The 23,245-nt window shown below is 45.2% G+C and overlaps 2 protein-coding genes across 4 annotated transcripts; both read right to left on the reverse strand.

Annotated features, from left to right (window-relative positions):
• Positions 1 to 1,339: 1,339 nt before the first annotated feature.
• LOC125724979 (T-box transcription factor TBX4-like) lies at positions 1,340 to 16,924 on the reverse strand. 3 transcript variants are annotated; one of them, XM_049001482.1, is made up of 8 exons: positions 16,790 to 16,924; positions 7,306 to 7,406; positions 4,647 to 4,766; positions 3,873 to 4,020; positions 3,602 to 3,754; positions 3,230 to 3,318; positions 2,532 to 2,707; positions 1,340 to 2,404 (listed from the first exon to the last, which is right to left on the reverse strand). In XM_049001482.1, exons 2-8 carry the CDS (start codon positions 7,395 to 7,397, stop codon positions 1,893 to 1,895), a joined length of 1,290 nt encoding a protein of 429 aa, XP_048857439.1. In that variant the 5' UTR covers positions 7,398 to 7,406; positions 16,790 to 16,924; the 3' UTR covers positions 1,340 to 1,892. The 3 variants fall into 3 exon arrangements, with proteins under 3 accessions (XP_048857439.1, XP_048857438.1, XP_048857440.1); XM_049001481.1 differs by lacking the exon at positions 16,790 to 16,924 and adding an exon at positions 12,153 to 12,502; XM_049001483.1 differs by lacking the exon at positions 16,790 to 16,924 and adding an exon at positions 10,559 to 10,573.
• On the reverse strand, positions 16,198 to 22,907 carry LOC125724978 (T-box transcription factor TBX2-like). Its single transcript, XM_049001480.1, has 7 exons — positions 22,246 to 22,907; positions 21,465 to 21,732; positions 20,715 to 20,861; positions 19,499 to 19,575; positions 19,180 to 19,310; positions 18,057 to 18,559; positions 16,198 to 17,482 (listed from the first exon to the last, which is right to left on the reverse strand). The coding sequence occupies exons 1-7, from the start codon at positions 22,605 to 22,607 to the stop codon at positions 17,150 to 17,152; spliced, it is 1,821 nt and encodes a 606-aa protein (XP_048857437.1). The 5' UTR covers positions 22,608 to 22,907; the 3' UTR covers positions 16,198 to 17,149.
• Between the last annotated feature and the right edge of the window lie 338 nt (positions 22,908 to 23,245).

Here is a 23,245-nt window from a genome sequence, read left to right on the forward strand (position 1 = left end):
AGCTGAAGGAAGCTGATTATTTTTGGTGGGTTCTCCATCTTGATTTCGGTGACCGCGGTGATGAAGCTAGCAAACGCACACCTGTGATTTTGTGTGGGTAACCTCCCCCCACCCCCCCCCCCCCCTTCAGGCCACCCAGCGCCAGCGGAGAGTGTTTATAAAAGCCTGAGAGCACATGGCACAGCTGTAAGGCCCTCCATACATCACCCCCCCCCCCCCCCCCCCCCATCCCTGCCTGATGTAGGTTGACCAGACGATGCTGCCATTCTCCAAAGCGACACCTTTCACGTTGGATTTTATGTGCATGTGTGAAAATCTGCTAATGCGCCACAAAGGTGCGTCCATAGATTCCGGCTCCCAGTCTGTGATTGTGTGCAGCATGTGATCGTCTCATGGATCACAGACATTTTTCTCAGGGATTCCCATTCGTCGTGGCTTTCCCAGAACGCAGATCTGTGTAACCTAATGCTTGCAGGTAACTAAGCGGGTTTGACGCGCTCAGCAGGACTAAAAAATCACATCTTTAAATAAAACAGCCGGGTTTTATTTAATGCCAAGCATATATAAGCTTCCGACGTGGGTTGTTGTGAATAATACAGCGCTGCAGAAAACTTCAAAATTTCTTCGAATCAAGACTTCCTTTAAAAAATATTGCAGATGACGCTGCTGTATTTGAGCAGACAGTGCGTTTTAAATGCTTAAAACATAACAAAAAAACACTGTACATCACACTAAGAACAATGCAACTGCATTTATCTCTATATGCAAAGAAGCAAAATTTTGCTTGGCTGTGGGTACAGGAGAGCAACCGTAATCCAGCGCGTACCTTTGGTTGGGTGCGTGGTGGGCTATCTCTCCTTCATTTGCACGCTCCAAAAATTGTGCGGTGAGGTGCCTGTTTCTAGAGGGTGTGATTGTTCTAGTGTCGGTAACCCTGGAACCGGCGATGCGTTATATAACATAATGTATACAGTTACAAAGCGTTGTATATAGTTACAGAGCTCACACTCGGCCTGGCAGCTTGTTGAACTCCAGAGACGGGCGCCCGTGGACATCGTCTAAACAGAGTGAAGTGGATAACCGTCAAGCACAGTCAATTTAAGGCCTTTGGGACGGCTGCCCCAAAGCTGCCTGTGTTTTTGGAGAGAAATGGTGATTTCTGAGGAGGTTAAACAACCTTCTTTAGACTCTCACCTTCTGGACACTTCCTGTGGTCTAGGTTCATGTGGGTAGGAGGCCACCTGGCCAGGTAAGCTGATCCAGACGGCTGTGGAGAAATCTACTGGACTGAATATTCCCAGAATGGGGGGGGGGGGGGGTGGGTTAAAATCAAAGACCCCCAGGAATGAGTCCCAGATGCGTGCTGGTGTGCGTGACTATCAGCACACAGACCTTCAGGCAGACAGACAGCATGTCCTCAGTCATATATCTCAGACGAGCTTTTTATTCCCATTTAATCCCCGGTTGGAAATCAGAGGCAATTAAGCATCCTGCATGTGGCGGTGAGCGTCTGATCTGCAGCAGGGGAAGCGGTTTGTCAGGAGCTGCAGGTCAGCTGCTGGGGTCCAGCCGGCTATCAAAGGGGACTGGGGGGAGCCCTGCCAGGATTCGAACCCTAGATAAAAACACTGCACTATATTCATTATTCTTGCAAGGCTCATTCAGGACACAGTGACGTGTATTGGACAGCAGGTGGTGTAGCGGTTGAGGAACCGATCGAAAGTCTTCATGCAGGACAGTCTGTAATTGCAAACATCTCTAGATCACGCGGCTGCATGCAGACGGCACTTGGGAAGCTGTTCAGCATCAGCAGTTCCTTTGCCGTCGTCCTCCAACCACAAGATAAGTGACCTTCATCTCACACATAGTAATGAAACGGCCAACTACTCCGGCTAACTGTCTGCCCAGTGCGGCACTATGGCGCCCAGTGTCACGTGGCACTGATATGGTGAATTCTGGGAAGGGAACGGCACCAAGTCCAAGCATGGACGAGAGGGGGATAGCACCTCCCTGTGGTAGAGTGGGTGATGTGCACTTCTTTCCCATGTGCCCTGGTTGGAGGCTAAGGGGAGATTTGGGGGCTGGTCACCCCAGGCAGCAGCCTGGCCATAGGGGGGCAGTGTGGGGGCGGCTGTGGATACGGCTTCCCGGGCGAGGTGGGATCCGTAGGGCAGATATGCCACCTGTGCTAGTAGGCTGAAGGGCTCACGCCCCTCTGCCTCTCCCTTGGACCCCCCAAGCATACACGCCTCTGGGGAGCATAGCGCTTCACCCCTGTATGGCTGGGCCATTAGCAGAGACTCATATGATGGAGATGGCCGATGGCAGTCCCCCTCCAGTCCACAAGGGGGCGACGTGTCAGGATGAGAGCGCTTACATCCCAGCTCTCGAGCCCTGTTGTGATCTGTAAGAAGGGTAAAGATTAAATCCCAGTACAATCACCTCTAATTATTTTACAGCCAAGAATATTTACAACTGGTTTTTTTGCCTCCTTCTCTTAACCCAAGTGCTTGGGTTCAGTGAGGTGGTACCTCTGTGCCTGGGATAGTAATTTGGCAGTGCAGTGCTCCTCCGAGGCCGGACAGGTTCATGAGGCAGGTGTTGGCGCTGCAGTGTGGCAGAGCCAGTGCCATGAGAGTGGCAGTGGTCTGATCGCAGCCTGGGATCTGCTGGGCCTTGACAGGAAGCCAGCCTGAGCAAGTGCTTCCTGAAGACGAAGTCGGAGGGACTCAGAGTTACGATGCTGGGGGTTTCCCATCCCAGTAAAGCCTAGTTCATACGTCATTTTCGCTTGTGCACTTCCGTGCACTTTCAGGCTAGGGATGGTCATCTGCAGGGCAGCTGGTTTTCATATTGCATCTGACCGTGGATTCGGACGGTCGCCGTCAGTGCATGCATACATCACTGATTATCCACCAGACAAGGAGAGGGCAGATGTATTGCACCAAACACAAATACAAGACGTGCAGTGAAACAGGTAAACTTTTATGATAGTAAAGTTATTAGCCAAGGCTCGGGAGGTATTATGGTAATCAGGCAGACCACTCTCTACACAATTAGCCTGGACCCCAAAGCCCCATGCAAGATTTCAAAGTGCTGGAATGCTGCGGCTTTTAAAATACTTTATACCTCAGTATAATGTCTGGACAGTATGAAAAATATGCAGGTACCTCCGACCTCCGAATCCACTGAATGTTAGATACGTTACAGCGTTATAACAGTGACTCACCCCAGGGGGTGGGGTTCATGCAGCTCCCCTTCATCACCCCCCCGGAAACCTTTGGCAAACGGGTTGTTTTCAATCTTCAGCTGCGTGATCTGAGAAGCAACAAGATCAGTCTGGGACACCCCCAGGGAAACCCCTCCCTGTCTAGCTGAATAAAATGGCATATTTCACAGAACCCTGGATACGACACTTTGATGAAGAGGAGAATTATGGCCAGGTACAGGGCAAAATTAAAACGAAGAGGGAGAAGACGTTGTACAATAACTGGTCAATGTTAAATGCCAGGGACTTGCTATTGAACTCTTACAAGAGAAACTCGCTTCACTGCATATCCCGGTATGTGATTGACTGCTGGGGGAGGGGGCAGGGTCATACCCTGTGGTTCTGATAGGATGTCACTGAGATGAAGGCCGTTTCAGGGAAGACGTGAGTGCAGAAGGCACCGCCCTGGTGTCCGAAGCCGTCGTTTTCGTCGCCCTTTACGACGTGCAGCCGCGGCTGGAACTTGTGCATTGAATTGAGGATAATCTGAGGGAAGTGGAGATTAGACCTGGGTCAGGTCTCAGCAGGGATGGGGGCGGAGCTGGGGATGGGGAATGGGGTGGGGGTAGGGGTTTGGGTTTGCACTGCCCAAGTCCTGTCTCACGTGTCCGAAGGGGTCCAGGTGGTTGTTGGTGAGCTTCAGTTTCTGGAAAGACACGACCTGGCGGGTCCAGTGATCACCGGTGGCTGGTGAGTCCGGATGTACGTACAGCCGCCCAGGGATAGCAGGCTCCGCCTTCCCAGCGACCACCCTGCAGGGAGACAGACCAGATGTGACTATGAGAAAGAGAATACCCAATAATGCAGCCAACATCTGATCTCCACCAGTTTCATGAAGAAAACAGGCATCCCCAGTGTCATGGGGTGCTCCGACAAAGCAACTTTTCTGGAGCCATCAAGTGAAGACCAGCCCAGGGATGTAAACCCAGTGGCTTTGGGAAAGCGAGGACAGAATTACTTTCCACCTGAAACTCAACATCACATCCACCGCAAACTCAGCATCACCATCCATCTTAAACTCAATGTCATCGTCCACCTCAAACTCAACGTCATCGACCACGTCAAACTCAACGTCATCGTCCACGTCAAATTCAACATCATCGTCCAAGTCAAACTCAACATCATCGTCCACATCAAACTGAACATCATCGTCCACCGCAAACTCAGCATCACCATCCATCTTAAACTCAATGTCATCGTCCACATCAAACTCAACGTCATCGACCACGTCAAACTCAACGTCATCGTCCACGTCAAACTCAACGTCATCGTCCATGTCAAACTCAACGTCATCGTCCACGTCAAACTCAACATCATAGTCCACATAAAACTCAGCATCACTGTCCGCCAAGAGCCTGCAAAACTCATCAGAACTCACCACATGTTGTTGGAGAACTTATAGCGGTGATCGTCAGCTGGGACAATGTCCACTAGGAGGATGTACTTCATTTTGGGGTCCAAACCTGATACTTTCACCTTATAGCTTGGAAAGAGCCTCCTAGAGATGTTAGAAGATAAGTTATGGAGGTATAAATGGGGTAGGTTCTGCAACAGGGTGGGATCTGGGGTTATGGATGGAAAAGGAACACAGATGGTATCTCACTGTAGGAGTCAGGAATAGAAGATCACAGAAAAAACAGTGACCAGAGCCTCATTGGTGGTGTTTGGCACTGAGAAGCAGTAAAATGACTGATCATTCATTCAGTGAAGCCTTCTGCTTCAGATATATCACTGTTAAGGCTTTAAAATGCATTTAATATCCCAATAGGATATTTTAACCAGAGTAATTCCTACTAGGTGGCCTGTTTGTTCTGCAGAGATCTGCCATCCCTGCGATCTGCAGCCCGTATGATCCGCAGCCCCTGCAATCTGCTGAATGACACTTTCATGGCTGCATCAGCTTTGTCCTGTGAAGACAGGAAGTCGGAGCTTCCTAGTTAAGCTGCTGGAGAAACGCAGTCTGCGCCTTTGACTGATTTAGCGCCGAACGTGACGCTATTCAGGAATGTGGGGCTCAGCATCAAGCGAAAGGCATAAAAGAGGAGTAAAACACCTGTGATGTTTGCCACAGAGAAATGAACGGATCGCCGCCCCTCAAGCCCCTGAAAACTTTTAGATGCGGCTCCTCTGCGGATGGGCTTTTGACACCCAGACACAGAAAACAAACGCAGCGCGGCGCTCGGACAGCGACAGCGACAACGACACAGGAGGCGGACCAGCGCCGAGCCACGCTGCACTGCTTCGGACCTGCCGACACGTCATCACTATCCAGCTTTCTATAGTATTTTTCAAATTTCCCCCTTTTAAACAGGCTGTGTATTTCCTTTAATTTCCATTTCCGACTTCGTATGTTTTGTCCAGCACGTTTTAAGGTGTATTTTAAATGAGAATTAGTATGAGATTTTTTAAATAGCAGCACAACAGATTTTCCTTTTAGGTAAGCATATTTGAAAGGTCAGGACATGATAATATAATAGATGGATGGATGGATGGATGGATGGATGGATGGACGGATGGACGGACAGACACATGTTTTATTTATTTAATGTAGTCATTGCTTTGATGGCCCCTAATCGTTCAGCACCCAAAGCAAATTCCTTATATGTGAAAATACGCTAGTTTCCAAAATTGTGGAAACACTTCCAATTATTAGAGATTACAGAACTTTCATTAAACTGTTGCTCCAGTTACTTTTTTAATCGTCAAGCGCATGGCATTTGTAATATTCTTTGATTGTTTATAAACATTACCGCCAATATTCGTGTAGTGATATTTAAAGCGTAATACCAAATGCTAGGTGTTTCCACAATTTGGCCACTACTGTACGTGGCGATAAATAGATTATTGTTATTGTAAATCTGCACATTTTTTTACGTTTTTTTTTACTTAACATAAATTATTGTTCGAAAGAATATAAAACTTTTATTTCAACGCATTGACACATTTGCGCGTTCACACATTTACGAACTCAACGTATTCATTTCCCCCCTCTGTATGTATTGCGTACTTAAAATTTCCTTTATGAAAAATTTAGTTACATGAGAGCGCAAGAAGTCCCGTAAATTGCTTAGATTATATTTTCACGATGCTTCTGTCCTTATGCATAAACATTTTTCCGTGTGTATTCTAAACAATGCCCGCAAGAAATTCACCTCATTGTCCGTAAATTCTGTTTTAATTATATTTTGTCAAAAAGTTCAAAAATCAGTTTGAAATCAATTTATTTTAACCAAGGCCGTAATTACAATATATAGGAAACTGTGCTCACATTGCCCGCCCCCGATATATATTTTAATTACGGCCTTGGTCCTCCCAGCGTTGCTTCCATGGCTACGGTCTTGGACTTTAACCTACATTTCAAATTGTTCAACAAGGGAATCGTTTCATTAAAAATATAATATAATATAATATAATATAATATAATATAATATAATATAATATAATATAATATAATATAATATAATATAATATAATATTTGTCATTGTCCGTTCCAATTCTAGCAGCGGCGGTTTATATAATAAAAAACCGGGTTCCTGTGTTGAAACGTATTTTAATCTCTGATACAGAATTTTAAGCGTATTTTTAACGCTACGAAGAGGTCATCGAGTCAGTTCATTATTATTATTATTATTATTATTATTATTATTATTATTATTATTATTATTATTATTGTTGTTGTTGCAACATGAACGGATGGAAAGGTTTCCAGACCTGAAACTTTCACCTTAATGTGCAGCCAAATAATTTCATAAAAGCCTTTGAGACATTAATTACCTTTCAGTTTCATTTTTAAGTCTTTCTTAGTGTGATCTGCACACAGATACAGCGATGTCTCTGAATACAGACCCCATCAAACTGCTCATATTCTTCCTTTAAAACATGCCATCCACTAACAAGCCAATCTTTTCTTGCACCGGCCAAATATACAACCTGTTGCCTGTTCATGAAAATCTGGGATTTTTTAGCCATTCCTACAGCGGACACTCTGTGATCCGGTATAACAGAGGGTCCAATCCCAAGCTGTGGGTTCGCTCACCTCCCAGCCTTGGTGACGATCATCTCTGTTCCCGCCTCGTGGAACTTCCTCCACAGCTCCCTGTCCTGAAGGCTCACCTTGATGTCGTCCATGTTCTCGAGCTGCGGGGAGGAGAGAGATTCTGCTACTGCTGCTGTGCACTTGGACGTCCCACAGTCTGCTAACCTTCAGGATGCACCCACCCTCGTTCCTAATGAGCTTTCACAATTTCACTGTGTTCAGCACATTTTGACATTTACTGCCTGAACATCTCGTCAATGGGAATTGCTTCACCAGTCTGACCATTTTGCACTTAAGCATACGTCCGTTATTCACGTATCTAGGAGGCTCTAGATTCCAGAAGCCGCGACCCTCTTTCTGAAGGGAGCCGGGAACCGGCGTGTTCCGTTCCCTGAACATCTGCGTGTCCAGCAGGTCCAGGAGCACCTCTGGCCATCACCTGTGCTCAGAGACCTCCTGCTGAAGGTAGGGTAGCAGATCAAGGGAAGGACGTGGGAGGTCAGCCTCTACAGCAGGACCTTGAGCTACGGCGGCCGGAAACACTCCTCGGGGCGGACATGGGCCGAGGAGTAAGAGATGGCCAGGCAGGCCAATGAGGTGCAAGCCCCAGGCAGGCCAATGAGGTGCAAGCCCCAGGCAGGCCAATGAGGTGCAAGCCCCAGGCAGGCCAATGAGGTGCAAGCCCCAGGCAGGCCAATGAGGTGCAAGCCCCAGGCAGGCCAATGAGGTGCAAGCCCCAGGCAGGCCAATGAGGTGCAAGCCCCAGGCAGCTGAGGGTGGGGTTGTGGGGGGAGGGTTACCCCAGAGGCTCTGCTGTGGTACCCAGGAGTCAAACAGATTCCTCATGACATCAGACAGCTTGTTAAAAGCTTGTTTTTGGCCTCAGCTCCAAATGTTTGGTTTTGCCACCCCCCCCCCCCCACATGTAATCCGTCCTGTAAACTGTAGAGCCAGCGTCTAAAGTAAACACATCCCTGCCCCCTCCTCATAGTCTTTAAAGCCCTGCTTCTCATTCAGAAAGAGCTTGGATTAAATATTTACACCTGGGCCGTGATGGAGGCTCCCAGCCCACGCACATGGATTAGGATCCCAGCTTCAGGGTCAATCCCAACCCCATTCAAGGTGTTTTCTGTGGCAGTGAGACATGGCCTGTCCTTAGCAGCTGGCTTAGCGGCTGGATACCAAAGGAGATATACTCATTACACCCAGAACAGCGGAGACTCGGTAAAATGGTAGATACAGAAAGGGAATCTGATGGGTTATATACACAAAAGCAGGAAGGTCCTCCAGATACCGCCGCTTCGTCGATAAGATGCGTTTGGCTTCCTGTGTGTGTGTTATTTCTGCTTAAGACCGTATTTAAATTTCACGAATATTTCAGAGTCTAATTAACATTCCGGCATAAACGCCTCCACTTCGGCTGTTTGCACAACGCGCTCCGGACCGGATCGCGTGTTTACATCCCTGTCGCTCCTGCTGCCACCGGGTTCGGCTCGGTCTCATTCCCAGCTGCGAGCCTTTGATCACTGTGGGGGCGACGCGATTAATGAACCGAGGACCACACGCTTATTCGCCCGCCACGTGATCAATGAGGTGCCCTTAGGGAGAAACGTAGATAAAGCGACGCGCGTTTACTTCATTTTGATCCTATTTAAACCCTAAACAGATATTTTCACCCAGAGACATTCACATAGATTTTGGCCCATAAAACAATAGCATATTTTCCATAAGGAATTCAGGTTAGTAACCTTGTTCGGTAAATTCACCTGCTCATACTAGAACCGGCAACCTTTCGGTTACAGCGGGTTTTGGAACACTGGGGCTGCCAGGTTCTTTTTACACACGCTAAGTGCCAGCTTCACTTTTTTGACGTTATCTTACAGAGCTGCCAACTTTAGTCAGCTGGCTGGAGTGAGATTTTCAATTCGTGACAAGCCTGCACACGCATATACATCTATGCACGAGTTTTATTACCTTGTAAATAATCTGTATGGTTTGCAAACTATACCCCAATGCGTTTGATATAACTCATTTTAGGTTTATAATGGAAAAATACACATTTGCCGTAAGATTTCTTACGAAAGCATGAGATTCCGAAAGCTTGAGTGTCACGCCAGACGCGTGACCGTCGGCCACCCTGATATTATTTAAATATTTGGTGCTTTTCCATGGGCAACACGATGCTAAGTGTATCCGATAGGAGCCCTTCATAGCGGAATGCTCACTTGGTCCACTTTTAAGGCAACATATTTTACTCAATGATTCGAACAATGTGTGCGCCGGCTCACGAAAAGAAAAAAAAACGGATTCAGGGAAGTATTTGATAATTATGCTGCATGTTTGCACTCCGTTTGCTTTGTTCAAAATATAATAAGATGACAATTAAATAGCAATGATGGTGATAATAGCAATTTAAAAGGCAGGAGTTGCTTTTGTATGTTAATTGTTATAGACATTATGTCGATTCAGCATAGAGTTCCTGTTAAAATTTCAACATTAATTTATAAGTATTTTGTTGACCTTTGCACAACCATTAGCATTAAACATTGTTTCAACGATTTTTCAACAACTGACATTATTTCAACCACATTTCAGCTTTAAGGCTCGGTCTCTTGCGGCCTGGGTCTGCATGCTCGTCTGTGAAATAGGCCCATTTATGTTCTTGCTGCAGTACGCACCAGTTTTCACCCTGATATCCATGAAGTTAATCTTAATCTTAAAAGTAAGAACAAGTTTTTTTAAAAAAAAAAAACCTTCTAAAACTACATTCAGCAGATTTGTCCGTGATCGACTGTACGGAGGTTTCCTAGTTCCGTCCGAAGTACGTTTCTACACTCTCAGAAAAACGTGTACCTTAGCTTGTCACTGGGGCTGTTCCCTCAAGAGTCTGCCAATTGTACCCTTAGCTGTAGGTAACTAAAGCTTTTAAGGTACGGAAGCATTTCTGTACCATCGATGGTACATTAATGGTGTTTGTACCTTTGGGACGTTTCTCAATTTCTGTACCTTAAAAGGTACAATTACAAGGGTATAGCCCCAGTGACAAGCAAAGGTATACAAATTTTTACCCCTTTTTCTGAGAGTGTATATAGCGGGAATTCAGCGACCTCCCCCGCCATTCGTAAAGTGCATGAATCTAGCAGATATTAATACCGTTTGTCCGCGTGAATACAGCATCGGCTGACTACCTGAATAGACCTAGATAAGACATAAATAAATCACAGGTAATATTTCAAGGTAAGATTATACTCACGTATGGATTAAAATTTCAAGCAAAAATTCTGTAGAAATATTGAGGGGAAAAAACGTCTCTGCGGATATATATAATTTAGATTGCATTTGCAGAGCATTGCATTAAATGGCAGACATTTGTCCAAAGCGAAGCACAAGTAAGGATTGGAGAGTAGCGTCAAGCCAGTGTCCTGAAGCAATTGGGGTTAAGGCCCAACAGCGACAGCACTCCCCAGTCTCGGGATTCGAACCGGCAAGTATCCGATCGCAGGCGAAGAGTCACACACCGCGCTCAATACGTTACACAAGCACCGGTACTTTACTGTTCCATTTCTGCAATTTCCGAGATTTTTCTATTCTAATTATTTTGAAAATACTGCATGTATATTGTACACTTCATTTTCCTATATAATTTTTACTCATTTTGTTTATGGAGTCGTTAGGATATGAATCTGTATTGCTTCGAAAATGACATATATTAATGTACATTCGCAATTTTTAAAATATTAAAAAATGTATACGAGTTTGTCCTAAAGTCGATAGTATTGTCTGCCCAATAAAAATATCACTGTCTCCAATAAGCTGTTGTTGAATGTTTCTCCACTACATGAATGCATTGTAATACAATGTAATGATCAGTTAAGTGTTCGATCGACGCCTGCACAAGTCTTGCGCATTAACATATAACAAATAACTGACTCGTCTGGATCGGCCGGGACCTGAAAGTTTCTGGTGACTGCATGAGTTCGTCATCAAAATTGGTAACTGTTCATCCTACAAGCGCATAAAGCGCTAAAATGGGCCATAAACACTCATAGAAACGTCCATATTAGTGACTGAAACCAAGAAAACGATGTCATTCATATATTCATTATAGTGAAACATTAAAACGGAAAGATAGGCACCACATCTACATGCCGTTTCCAATGTGCACTATTTATAATATATATTAAAGTAACTCGTAGCAGCATATTTATCTAAACTAATGTGTGGTTATATTTTTATAACTGCTAGGCCTATAGGCCTGAGTGTTGCTGTATAACTTTTAGCCCAACGGGTTAACAGAAGAATAACACAGAATTACAAAAATACACAGTAAACCACCAATATTATTATAAATAACTGTAGGCAATAAAAATAAAACAATAGTGATTGATAATAATTAATTAAAGTTTTCTTAGTCCGGTGGTTCAACTCGTATTGCTGCATTAAATTTAAACCTGACTGATAAATTCTCAAATCCTGAACGGAATTATTCTGTGCTTACTAGATCAACACACGCATATCACGTCCTAGTCTAACTTTGATTCAGTGTTAAGAAACACATTGTAAAATACGTCCATTTAAAACGAAACTATTATATTAGTTATGTTTCAATTTGATCTATTGACGCCATAACGAACCCACATGGATTTTGGGCAGATACGCATATTACAGATTATTTTTTAAATCATGCCATATAAGATCAACGATACGGTAGGTATAATCCAAAGGGACCGTAAAGCAACACGCTGGAGTAGGAAAACGAATGTTTTTTTAATCCGGGTCGCGTAGACGGCTCGGTCCATGCACGGATTTGGAAACCGTATCGGCGTCCAACTGAAATGTAATGTTACCTCATACAACAGGTATGTTGGGTTCCTTCATTCTCGGTCCAAACGTCAGTCTGCTTTCCCACGCCGAATAGGCACGCAGTGGAAGTCGTTACAATGCTGGTAAATTAGGAGGCACGTACATGAAGCTATGTATCTTTAGGTCGGTGTTACTGCACTCCAAGGGGCTCCTCCGTTAGCCCACCAACATTCAACACAGCACAGCTACCGTAACGACAGACTATATATACACATATATCAATCTCGGAGTATTGGTATATTAAAAACACGCGAGAGACGAAGCTGACTCTGCAACTCTTCTCCTAGTACCGGATCGTTGGTGCTGTGTTCAGCCTCATAAATCCATTTCTCTGCTGTACGACGCGGCTGTTTATGGTGTGAAAATCACAATAATCGCCCCTGCGCGGGGGCTGCTCACCGCCGCCCCCTGTTTAGCAGCCTTTTCACGACTGAAGCATTCCACTAAAGAATACTCAAAGTGGTTCGTTCTACGAATATATTTAATTCACTATTCTTTGCCCTTTCATTGCATTTATATATGGCAGCTATATATTTTATGGCGTGCAATCTTCGATGGTTCAGGTAGGTTTCAGGCGTGGCTGGACAACCAAAGAAAAAATCTTTCATTGAAATAAATATTGCATGGTTATTAAAGCTGAGTTACGTGTATGTGATGTGATATAAAATATGATACTTAAAAATAAAAATATCAAGCGCTACGGCGCGATAAACGGAAAACGCCGTCTTACACGGACACGCACAAAAAACGTCCATCAGTAACACCACCTTTCAGCAATCTGCAGTCTACATGATACAAAAGAGCTAAAATCTCAATTTAACGTAATTCCACCCCCCACCCCAAAAAAAAAAAAAACAAAACACAAAACAAAGGATTTTCAGTGTACGATGGCCGAATGTGTTGGGTTGAGTTGAGTTTGTCCGCATATATATTAAGCTGCGAATTTACGAATCTAACAAATAATTTACATTATCTTTTGATTTTATTTGATGGAAGGACTGGGAGACAGATCCGACTTTTATTATTATTATTATTATTATTATTATTATTATTATTATTATTATTATTATTAAGCCTACTACTACTAGGCCTAGTGATCCGCGGCGCGGCTACTCACGGCTCACACTTTTTTAGTGTGCCGTATTTTACTTCTTCTTCTCAACGAATTGAATGGGTTTCGTTATGTATGTCTCTTTTTAGGCGCACAAATATGACAGAGCTGTTAATATAGGCCTACATTGATATGCACCTTCATCAGTGCGGAATGAAAAATGGAAAGCATCACTGGACCTGTAAATTAACCAAGCAAAAATAACAACAAGCTGTTATCTGTGAACGCAAACATTTCTCATTTTAAATTCTAGTAAATATCTTCTTGATTATTTGGTTTTAGACATTATGCGCGTAGTGCGGACGCCCGTTAATAATAAACAATTAGGCCTATAAATTGTAATGATTCTTTGGTAGTTTGTGTAATAGGTTTCTGTCACACGTGACCGTGAGCTCTGTGAAGGGAAACTCAGGCATAGACATGCAATGTATGAACTCACCTGGCAGATGTAACGATCGATTATACCAGTAAAAGTTAATTACTGAAATTAAACAGGGGCGTGGTGAAGAATTTTAATCGAGCACTGACGTACATATCAAATTTACAGCTTAATTGATAGTTAATCATAAATCACCTAGTAATTATATTTGTCAGGTGTACGGGCGCAGACCGAACATTAATAGGCCTATTATTAAAAATACTGGACTTTTAAGTAACCAACTTATGATTTAAATTATTTAAATATGTAAATAGGGGAGCGTTAATAGTCAAGTGATTCTGTTTACCGTCTAACGCAATAAAAGGTTTTTTTTAATTATTTGGTTTAATGTGAATTCGTTTGACTGTAATGCTTCAGTTAAACAGACAATTGCACTTCGTCATGGAAAGGCGCTGTATACCCCTTGAACGGCGTTTCTACGAAACATGAGGCAGTTAAAACTTAATTGCTGACTAATACCATGATTGAGTTTTCGTTACAAAACATCCATCCATCCAACGCGAGGGTTTGAAGAATATAGCTTAAGTAATTAATCATAAGTCATCCAAAAGTTCCATGGAATATATACGAAACAACCAGTATGAAGAAAAAATCAGTTTCGCGTTAAACTGGAGCCCAGAAGGGACAATGATGCAAATATCAGTGTTTCTCAGTGAGATCTAAATGCTGGTGTGTTTGTTATGAGGATGTTGTACAAACGTTTTATGCTTCCATTAAATAAAGCGGTAACAATCACAGAGTTTGGATAATTAATGGAGTTAGTGCGACCCCTGGCGTTCAATAGCATGATAATCCATCCATCCATCCATCCATTTTCCAAACCGCTTATCCTACTGGGTCGCGGGGGGTCCGGAGCCTATCCCGGGAGCAATGGGCACGAGGCAGGGAACAACCCAGGATGAGGAGCCAGCCCATCACAGGGCACACTCACACACCATTCACTCACACATGCACACCTACGGGCAATTTAGAAACTGTTATAACGCTGATATGCAAGAAAATAACCAAATTAACAATAAATGATTCTATTTATTCTTTGGTTTAGGTAATTTGTGCCCGTATAGGCTCCGGACCCCCCAACCCTGAATATATTAAGCGGGTACAGAAAATGGATGGATGGTTTAATCAGGAAAATGTCATAATCAAAACTTGCTTGCCTCACCTCACTCTCATGAGTATGAAACTCGCTCTTTGCCAATCTCACCATGCAGTCCCTGGTCAAACAGGCCGCTCAGGCACCGGACATCGCCTACTAACTGGGGCCGGGCTCGGTCATCTCTTGTTCTATCCGGATAAATATATTCGGTTTACCCGAGAGTTGGTGTGCATTTTTAACGTTTTATGAGAAAAAATACCGACCCTTGACCAGAATGAATGGTTCGAAGATAAATGGGTGGATGAAATTAACTGATTTCAGTCAGAAAACAACAGTGTTCGTGCTTGATTTTATAATTTAACCCACATTCTTTGCGTTGCTTTGTCTTGTATTCTGATTCATCCCTCTTTTATGCTTTAGCAAAGCAAGCACCAAATAAATAACTTTTTAATTCTTCTTTACCAACCAAAACTTATTAAAGTGAACGCAGTAGTTTGGAAGGTTAAGCAAAGCGTCCATCCTGTAATCCGTTAATTAAACGTGCGAGCAGGGGCTGCTTCTTGTCAAAGATGAGGGGTAATCGGGCCCGACAGCCATTTTCCATGTCCAGCAGCTCGCTTCGTTAATTGGGTACAACAGGGTGGAACAATAGAGAGTGTTTCAGTGATCAGCTATAGGAAAACCGGCTGTAGCGCCCGCTAATTGGAAGCCACTGCTCCCGTTGTCTGCCCCGGCCTTTGTGAGCCGGTCTGCAGGCAGGCGACAGGCGACGTTTCGCGGACAAGGCGCTGTCTGGGCGGCTGGACGCCCGATCGCCGCCCTTCAGAACTCCCATCATAATCAGCACGTTTTCTCTCCCTCTCTCGGAACGGGCGAAAGAGCCGCGGTCATTCTAAGTAATTAACACTTGTAACCTGAGTTGATACTACACCGCAAACTAGTTTTTTCAGCAAACTAAACCTTCGGAAGACGCGTCTATGTCTGCACGTAGACAAGCAAGTCAATCCCATGATATTTACATTCAAAACGACCCCTTCCCGTGTTTATTAAGTTGAAAACGCCTTTCCGTCTTTAGAAACCGATAAATGATATAAATAATACTGTATAATTTAACACTTGTCTCCGTATACACGCAATGTGTACAAGTGTAGCCCAGAGCTCCTAATACACACATTTACAGTCGGCAGGGGGCGCTGTAACTCAAAAACCAACGTTAACCCTATACTTTTAGTCGTCTAAAATATCCATCCATCCATCCATCTCCCAACTGCTCAGTACAGCGTCCCGAGAACCTGGAGCGCATCACAGGAAGCCGAGGACAACAAAATATAACAATATAACAAGAGTGTCTGATTATGCCCAAGGATACACATATCAGACTGATTTTAAACCTTCCTGAATATTTTATATTGCAGATAATGTTGTATATAAAAATAAACATCAAATGAGGGCAATTAAAATCATAATAACTGTACAATACAATTCCGTGCATCTTTAACAAAATAAATGGTTCAGTACCTGCCCGTACTGTCAATGTCATTATATAATAATATAAAAAGTACAAAAGCAAAAGTAAAAAACCCCAATGCAAACAAATCCTATTGAAATGATAAAAGAACTTATAATATAAATATATAACATGTGTGACTAACAATTAACAATTTGTTTTTTTATTGAGTGTCCGAAAACGTGAGGGCAAGGAAGTAGTGTTGAAGTAACCAGCATGAAGATGGTCGATTAGAAACATTTTTTTTCTTCAGCAATGGGATGACTGTGAAATACCTGAACTCACCCTGTCGTTGCAGCATGAGGTCAGATCTAATCAAAAACATTACGTACAAGCCAATGTACATCGTTAAATAAATTAATATCAGTCTGCATGCGGCGAATTTACATAAATGATTCTATTTAACTACATAAATGAGTCAAATTCGGGCATCCATGAAGCCGGCTGATCGTTCCTCGGCCTAAGTACCTTGCCAGTCCGTATCTCCCGACAGCCTCGGTGCTCTGGTGCACGGTGAACGCCCGTCTCAGAAGGAGGTGAAAGTTAGCCGTTTCATTCTGCCGTCACGCTCGACTTCTCGGCACGCGCGAGTCCCCCACCTCGGATCTCCTATGAGCCTCAGTGAGACTCACGCGCAGAAAACAGCCCGTGGGGCTTCTGTCAGGCAGCCGTCCACTTCTGTCAGGCAGCCGTCCACTTCTGTCAGGCAGCCGTTTAGGAAGTTCCTGTCTGCTGTTCAGCCCAGTGACTTGTGGATGCCCATTCCTATGCAGAACTGCATCCCAGTGAACTGAATGTTCCTGACCTGGCTTGCGGGAGGCGCAGCTGTCACTTTGGGGAGGCGCTCCTCTGCCCCTCCAGGCCGCTGACGAGCTTTTGGATGCTCTGCAGCTCGTTAATGGGGTCCTTTAATAAGGTTTTGCCCCTGTGGGTCACTGTATGGCGCTCAGGAGTGGGCGGGGCCACTGGACTCGTATCCCGGCTGGCTGGCGCAGTCCGAGCGAGCGTGCCAGCGCCCTGGCACAGGGCACCAGGGACCGGGTAGGGGCTGTAGTGCAGGCAGGACCGGGCGGCGCCCAACAGCGGGCTGCGTGAGAGGGGGGCTGCCATGTAGGCGTAGGGGTGGGAGAACAGTGCCCCCAAAGCCGGAAGAGGGATGCCCTGCAAAGGAGAAATAGCACCACCTGTCACCCTCACATCCTCCAGTGACATGAGTAATGAAATTCAAACCCACCTTTCCCACAGTGGCCATCCACCTACACCAGGGGTGGCCAGTCGTATCCAGAAAGGGCCGCTGTGTGCAAGTTTTCGCTACAGCTCCCTAATTAGATTACTAATTAGAGAACTGATTGGCCGAAGAGTCCTCACACCTGGGTTTGAACGGCTGACCTAAAGGTTATCCCAAAAACCTGCAGACACACCAGCCCTTTGCGGGTAAGATTGGCCACCCCTGACCTACACCCTGTATCTCTACGCGCGAGTTATGGAGCAACAGAGAACCACCGTTCTGCAGCTCTGCTCCCCTACACCCCTCCGTGGCATGATGTACCACAGCTGCATTTAATCCCTACTGTAGGCCACACCTACTGGACATGTGTGCGGTTAAGCCACGCCCACATAATCAGCAGGGTCCACCTCTTATTACAGGTAGGAGGGGCTCGAGCATCCGGAGCACAGTCTGATGGATACTGATGGACACACTGCGCTATATGACTGCGGGAATGGGATGCATTACCTGTGAGAGCTGCCACGGGAATCCGCAGGGCCCCCCCGACAGGGCGCTGCCCCCCAGGCCTGCCACCCCAGAGACGGATGCCAGCAGCTGCCCCATGCTCATAGCGGACAAGCCACCGGGAGTCACGGCCAGCTGCCCTGGGGGCAGGAACAGGGGCTGAGGGCCGTACAGTGATTGGCCAGACAGGCTGGAAAAGGCCAGTGCCTGCAGGTGGGCGGTGCTCAGGTGGGAGGGGCCGTCCATCTGAAGCAGCACTGGGCAGGAGCCGCCCTCGCTACTCCCCAGGGTCCCGTGATCCGCCCTGTTCCTGCACCTGCTATCCGACTGGTCTTTCTGCTGCGTGAGGTCGCTGGGGTTTCCTGGGTCTCCCTTCTTACTGGGGTTGGCCCCACCTTCTGACCGTGGCCCGGATGGGGGGCTCCGGGTCCCGGGGCTGCTTGGTCTGACAGAGGGATTCTCCAGGTGGTCTGGTTCCTCGTCACTGTCTTTGTGGGTCCTAGCATCTGTCACATGGCCAATAAACAGATTTACAGACATGAAAGAAACATCCACACAGGCCTCTGGTCGCTGGATCTGACCCAGGGTAATTATTACAAGGCACACAGTACAGTGTTAAATATCTTCCGCTTTACTCTCCGTCAAGACCCACAGAGAGTCTGCAAAATTCCACGTTAACCCACTGGTACTGGTACTGGTACAGGCAAAACATTTAACAGGAGCGCACTATGCAGATTTGAATGAGTTTCCCGATTAAAAGTAAGGCGGGTCCACTGCCAGTAGCGAAAGCGCCGTGAGCTCGACGGCCGCTGGGGGGCGCAGAGCACCGGATTGCGTTCTGACCCAAAACGAAAACGCTACTTACGGACCTGTGCCCCAATCGCCCCCTGACAGAAACACTTTTTTTATTGGATAAAAGTGAATAAACGGAAATTGTGCTGGAACCGGTTACAAAAACTTTAGGTTCTACCCATTGTGCCTTCAACATAGCCTACTATATATATATATATATTATTATTTTATTTTATTTTTTTATTTTACACGGCTTTAATACACCCGCCAAAGCAGATCAGATATACACACGCCAGTTATCGCGTTTGAGAAATTTCTCTTGTGAAGCCGATACCTCTCTGGGAGCGAGTCGTCCCGTGGCCGGGCGGCGAGTCCCCACCGGCCCCTGGGTCGCAGGAGGAAGCGTCCGACTCCCCGCCGTCCGGATCCGCAAATGCTCGCGGTGGCGCCAGAGTCAACTGCTTTCTAGAGGGAGCAAATGAATCACACATTACACAAGGACACGGGAATCAATTACAGCCCATGTCCACAAAAATATTTATTACATTTCGGCCCGTAAAAATAACAATATAGCGGCGTTAATAGAGAACGCGCAGCAGAATGACAATAGCAATGGTTATTAGGCTATAGCAGTATGGCAGCGATCACTGTACCTCTTTTCTCTCCTCCCGTTCCCCGTGTCTCTGAAGCCTTTAGCGAAGGGGTTGTTATCAATTTTCAACTGAGTGATCTGCAAAGAACGGAAGGTAGGGGTCATGTCACGGTTAGAAATCGTTTATCAAGTTATTACTGTGTATATCGAGGTTTATTATCAGATTGCTAAGAAATAACTTGCCAGCGGATTTTCTGTGCGACAAACCAGCACAATCTACATTTACATATATTAATAGGAACTTGAAAATAATTACACGTTTTCAAACACTTTACACGGACGTGATTTTGGCGATTTCACAAATATGGGCCTATCTTACCGTAGACTATACTGCTTGGTTTTCGGATGATAGGCCTGTGTTTAAAATAAGACGCATTCTGAATTAAAACGCAGTAGTAATTTCTAATAAGCATTTATTTTAAGATGGCATGAAAAATAATGAATACACCGCATGTCATAGGTTATTCTATTGAACATTTTGATTATTAACTTTTACAACTTTATTAGGCATATCCATCAAATATCCCAAAATGGAAATCGGAACAGCTATTCCAGATTGTTAAAAGTAAATGCTAAAATGAATAAATTAAATGTTTTAGGCTACTGTCGAATGGTCATGTTAAAATAGAGACAGTATAATGTACGATATAATCATACGGATATACACAACGAAACGTTAGGTTCACAAACTAATACAAGCTACTCTCAAAAAGGCCGACGGTCCATAATCTGTATGGCACCAAGCAGAGAGCAAGGAGGGAGTAAAGCGGGCGTAAAATAAAGAGGGAGAGTAACGTCCCTCCGCATTCACGCATTTCCGACAACTTCATTCATTACATTAAAGTATAATTTAATGTAAGAAGAATCGTATCCACGGTGGTATAAGCGAAGAGCAGAGACGCGGCGTGATACGGTATCGAACCCCGACACGAACACGCACGATGTCACGTTTATTAGAGATGTGAGACACATCTTTATTAAATTAATTTAATAATATTATTATTATGATTATTATTATTGGCCTATATAGTCATATTTCTTGCAAAATAGCACTAGTACATTAATTATTCAAACCTCGGTAGTATATACAAATATTTACATATTGGTGAGCCAACGTAGTCCACTGACGGACGGAAATTATTTAGCTATAACAGAGGGACTCGTACACCAGACCATAGAGATGTTAAAGGGACAGGCCCAGCTGAGACGGCAGGTACCTTGTCGTTCTGGTAGGCGGTGACGGCGATGAACTCTGTCTCTGGGAAAACGTAGGTCCGGAAAGTGCAGTAGGGGAGCTTCAGGATGTCGTTGGCTCTCACTATGTGGAAGCGCGGCTGGTATTTATGCATGGAGTTCAGGATGGTCTGCAAAACGCGCCAAGCATCTCTGTCAATGGCAGCGCGTACGGCAAATCGTTCTTACGTCTGTATCTAAACACGGAACAGTGCAGCAGGCCTGCAGGATTGATGTCAGCTTACAGCCTGTCTGTTGTACACAAAAGACAAATTACAGTATCTTTGCAGCCCGCACTAATAATGCACTTATGGGACATCCCCCATGCGCGACATCTCATAAAAAGTAAAATTATTATTTATAAACCCAACAGCTGAAACATTCACCGGTCAGCAGTTAATTACATTTTCTTCCGAATTATCAATGAATAGGGCCACCGACACCGCTTTCACGCAAAGGGCAGGCATTGAAGGCCTAAATAAAATATCCAGGCGCCCACCCTATAAATGCACTGGAGACTTGTGCAGTGGCCACTGCAGGGACTAATTCATAAAGTACCTCCTTTGTTCCTTTTAACTGTAACACAGGCGCACTAATGGCCAATTCGAATGTTTTAACTTGCCTGATTCTAACCTGTTTTGGAAGCTATATATAGCTATTACCAAAAATAATAAATAAAACTGATACACAAAGCGCAGTGGCCCCGTATAATAGCTATTTAATGGACTACTTACAAACCCATGTTTGTCAGAAATATTATTGGTGAGCTTGAGCTTATGGAAGGTGACGGGCTTGGCCATCCACTGCTCGCCGGAGGCCGGGCTGTCCGGGTGGATGTACATCCGCTTGGGCATCTCCGGGTCGGCCTTCCCGGCTACCATCCAGCGGGAATTGTGGAACTTGTAGCGACAGTCGTCCGCAGCCATTATATCCATCAGTAAGATGTACTTGGCTTTTTTGTCGAGACCATTAACGCGGACCTTAAAGGGCGGGAACATCCTCCTGAAATGGAGAGCAAAGACGGTCAGGAGGTCCGTCGCTAAACGCGGAGAGAAATGCAGCACATCCCCGCAGAGAAGCTTTTAAAAGACGGTCATATTTATATTAAATATTCGTACTCACGCTCTTCGGCCCATAACGCAAGGAGCATTTCTACTTTAGTGTACGATATAAAAGGCCAACGAATAAAAAACACTTTTATGGATATTTTAGTTTTAAATGCCCACTATTCTACCACGTTGTCTTCTGTGAAGTAAACCTATAGACGATAAAAGGTCAGAATCAAATCCAGACACGTCTGTAAAACATTGCTGCCAGATCATGGCAAATCTACCGAGTTTAAGACCATTCCAGGTCGCTATAAATAACTTTCCAGAGGATACATGCGAGTTTGACCAACCCACTCACACATTATGTTAATTATCAGAACATATACGTTTCCTAAACCTATTCCCAAAGCATACTGTTAGACCCACGCGTAAATGTATTATGCAAAAGCACCATTATTCTCCCCACCTTCCAGACTTGGTAATGACCATTTCGGTCCCTATTTTGTGAAACTGGTCCCAAAGCTCCTTAGCCTCTAATGTTACTTTTGGGTCGTCCTCGGCTTCCTCCCCCGCCGACTCGAAGCTTTTAAGGCTGCGCAGATGAGCCGCCTGCTGGTGATGACCCAGCGTGTTAAGCCCAGCTTCCGCGGCTGCAGCAAAAGCTTGTTCCGCTATCGGTTTGCCCAGGGAGCCCGTAGGCAGCGTCAGTGCCGGGAAGAAGGATGGCTGAGCAGCCGATAGGAAGGCTGACACGGGAAAATCGGCCGGCCGATGAGGGTGGAAAGGTTGGTAAGCCATCGCAGTCCCCGTGAAAACTCGGTCTCTCATCGGTGCATCCAAAATCTGTACAAAATTACAACAGACTGCAAGGTCGCTCCCTTCGACAGGAGAATATGTATCCACTTGACAGAAGCAGTAGAAAATGTTGAATTGAAAATGAAACTGCAGCGTTTTGTTTGTGTTTGAGACCCCGATCAGAAAACATCCATTATCGACTCCCTCCACATAGTCCCGCAGCAGAATGAATCTGTGCGACTTTATCTGCTTTCTGAAAACACACTTTCGGCGCTCCTTCCTCTCGCAGAAAATAAAAGTGCAGCCGTCAAACAGCTCCCAGACTCTCAGATCTCACCCACTTCCCGGGGAAGTGAAAGCATCTCACCTGTGCCTTGGGTCCCGGTCCCCGCACTAATGAAGCGAGCCTTTGATTACTCATTTTACGCTTTCCGGACCAATTGCAGACCCGAATAGGCGTGGTTTTGACAGCGGTGGCCAAGACTGGAGAGGGAGGGGGCGGCTGTAGCGGCAACGAGGTGTCAGAAGCATTAGTGACAAAATCATGTCAACAGAATAAAATATTAACCAATGACAGAGACGAGATGGGAAGATCCCACCCAGCAAAAGGTTAAACAGCGGCTCCGGGCTCTGTCCTCAGCCGGCGGAGAGTCCTTACTCACTTGTTGTAA

Source organism: Brienomyrus brachyistius, unplaced genomic scaffold, assembly GCF_023856365.1.
Source record: "Brienomyrus brachyistius isolate T26 unplaced genomic scaffold, BBRACH_0.4 scaffold58, whole genome shotgun sequence".
NCBI lineage: Eukaryota > Metazoa > Chordata > Actinopteri > Osteoglossiformes > Mormyridae > Brienomyrus > Brienomyrus brachyistius.